The sequence below is a fragment of the Sinocyclocheilus anshuiensis genome, unplaced genomic scaffold (assembly GCF_001515605.1).
Source record: "Sinocyclocheilus anshuiensis isolate Anshui unplaced genomic scaffold, SAMN03320099.WGS_v1.1 scaffold1425, whole genome shotgun sequence".
NCBI classification, from domain to species: Eukaryota; Metazoa; Chordata; class Actinopteri; order Cypriniformes; family Cyprinidae; genus Sinocyclocheilus; species Sinocyclocheilus anshuiensis.
The window spans coordinates 1,288,170-1,289,979 of NW_015551044.1; the positions used below are offsets into that span (position 1 = coordinate 1,288,170).

A 1,810-nucleotide genomic window follows, 5' to 3' on the forward strand; every position below is an offset into this window, starting at 1 on the left:
TGTTTGTAATCCTGTGATCTTTCTGTGTGTGTGTGCAGGTCATCACACAGTCTACATTGGAGTTCACGTGCCTAAGAGTTACCGTCGCCGTCGACGACACAGACGACGATCCAATCACAAAGAGAGGAGAGAGATGGAAAACGTCAGCGACAAATCAGACACAGAGACTGCAGACGATCCGTCCTCCAGCATCCTCAAACCTCTCAGTAAGTCACAAATGAAGACAAAAACCACCCATCATGCATCACTTCACTGCCGTAGGCCTGTGGTATCAATATGATGCCAAACAAAACAAAACAAAACCCAATACTTACTTACTTACTTACTTTATTTAAATTAATTATTATTAGTATTATTTAAAAATGTCTGTATATATAATATAATATATATAATATTTAAATCATATGAATGTGTTTCAGTATATATTTTTTAAATTCATTTAGATTATTGTAATTTAGTATATATTATTATGATTTTCAAGTGTTTGTATATCATTGTAGTATTTGCTGAATTAATTCGAATGAATACTATAATTATAGTAATATATATATGTGAGAAGTCACGTTGATTACATTTTATAGTACTTTTTAGGATTCGCCATAGGATTTAGGATTTCCCTTAAAGCCCTTAAAGCAACGTCTCATTCTGATTTCTCATCCTATTTCCCAGGCCTTTATCACAGAGCAATCCATGATGTTCTGGAGAATCAGGGAGTGATTTAAATAAATATGATTCAGCCGAGAGCGAGAACGAGATAAAGTGGCGCTCACAGCCTCAGTTAAAGGTCTTTGTGTGTGCTAATCTCTGCTAATCAGTTACACGGCTGAAAAGGCAAAGCATCGAGCTAAACAAGTGCATAGTCACCTTTATCCTCAGTGAACCCGCTCCAGCTCTCCGTCGCTCTCTCTGACTGTCAGTCCTTGGAGAATCACACGTTTCACACAGTCAGTACTTACAGTTATTTACTGGGTTTAACTAACAAACACATTTCTCACATCAATAGTATGAACGGCTTCTCATTGCCCGTATTTGTGGCTGGATTTAGCATTAACAGTCAGCTGATCGCAGCAATGCCGCTAGTTTGAGTATATGCTGCTGGTATAATGGGTAATTTTAGCCGCTTGTGGTAAGAAGTGTTAACTTTTAGCCCAGGTTAGGAGGCACGGAGCCAGACATGGGCCAGAGGGATGTTCTTTCACTCTCTTTTGTGTACAACACAGTCTTATTTTCTCCAGAGGGGCCGTTTTAAGGCCGCTGGGGGAGGAAAACAATCATCCAGCTTTGGCTAGTTTAGTTTAGATTAGCTGAGCATGCTGCAAATGTGCTAAAATGCACAGAGAGAGAAAGGCAGAGCATGTTAAAAAGCCTTTGATATGTTAAAATATCAGTGTCCAGTGTAAAATCTGGTGCCACTGCCTAGCATTTCTTCTCATTTAATATGTTTTTTTTTTTTATTCCATTATAGTGTCATAAATTAAAATCATAAATTCCATATAAATGTCATAAAAGTGATTATTACGAATGTTTTAGTATTTGGTTTGTCTCTCTTTTGGTTTAATGATCGCTGCACTGGAGCTCATATGCAAATATCTCTATAAATGTCATAAAGTTGCTTATTAGTTCTAGAAATAGTGCAACATATTAAAGGGGTCATATGATGCTATTTTAAAGATCATTATTTTGTGTATTTGGTGTAACAGAATATGTTGACGTTCAAAAAACACATTATTTTTCAAATACTGTAAATACTGTACATTATTGTAGGTCCTCTATGCCCCGCCTCTCTCAAACGCGTCGTTTTCTACAAAGC

At 36.9% G+C, this 1,810-nt stretch overlaps 1 protein-coding gene across 1 annotated transcript in view; it reads left to right on the top strand.

The window, feature by feature from the left end:
• Positions 1-1,810, top strand: part of LOC107661601 (electrogenic sodium bicarbonate cotransporter 1-like) — a 68,951-nt gene that overhangs the window by 21,238 nt on the left and 45,903 nt on the right. Inside the window, exon 4 of the mRNA XM_016451265.1 lies at positions 39-206. Within this exon, the coding sequence (XP_016306751.1) occupies positions 39-206 (168 nt within the window). The remainder of the gene's footprint in view (positions 1-38; positions 207-1,810) is intronic.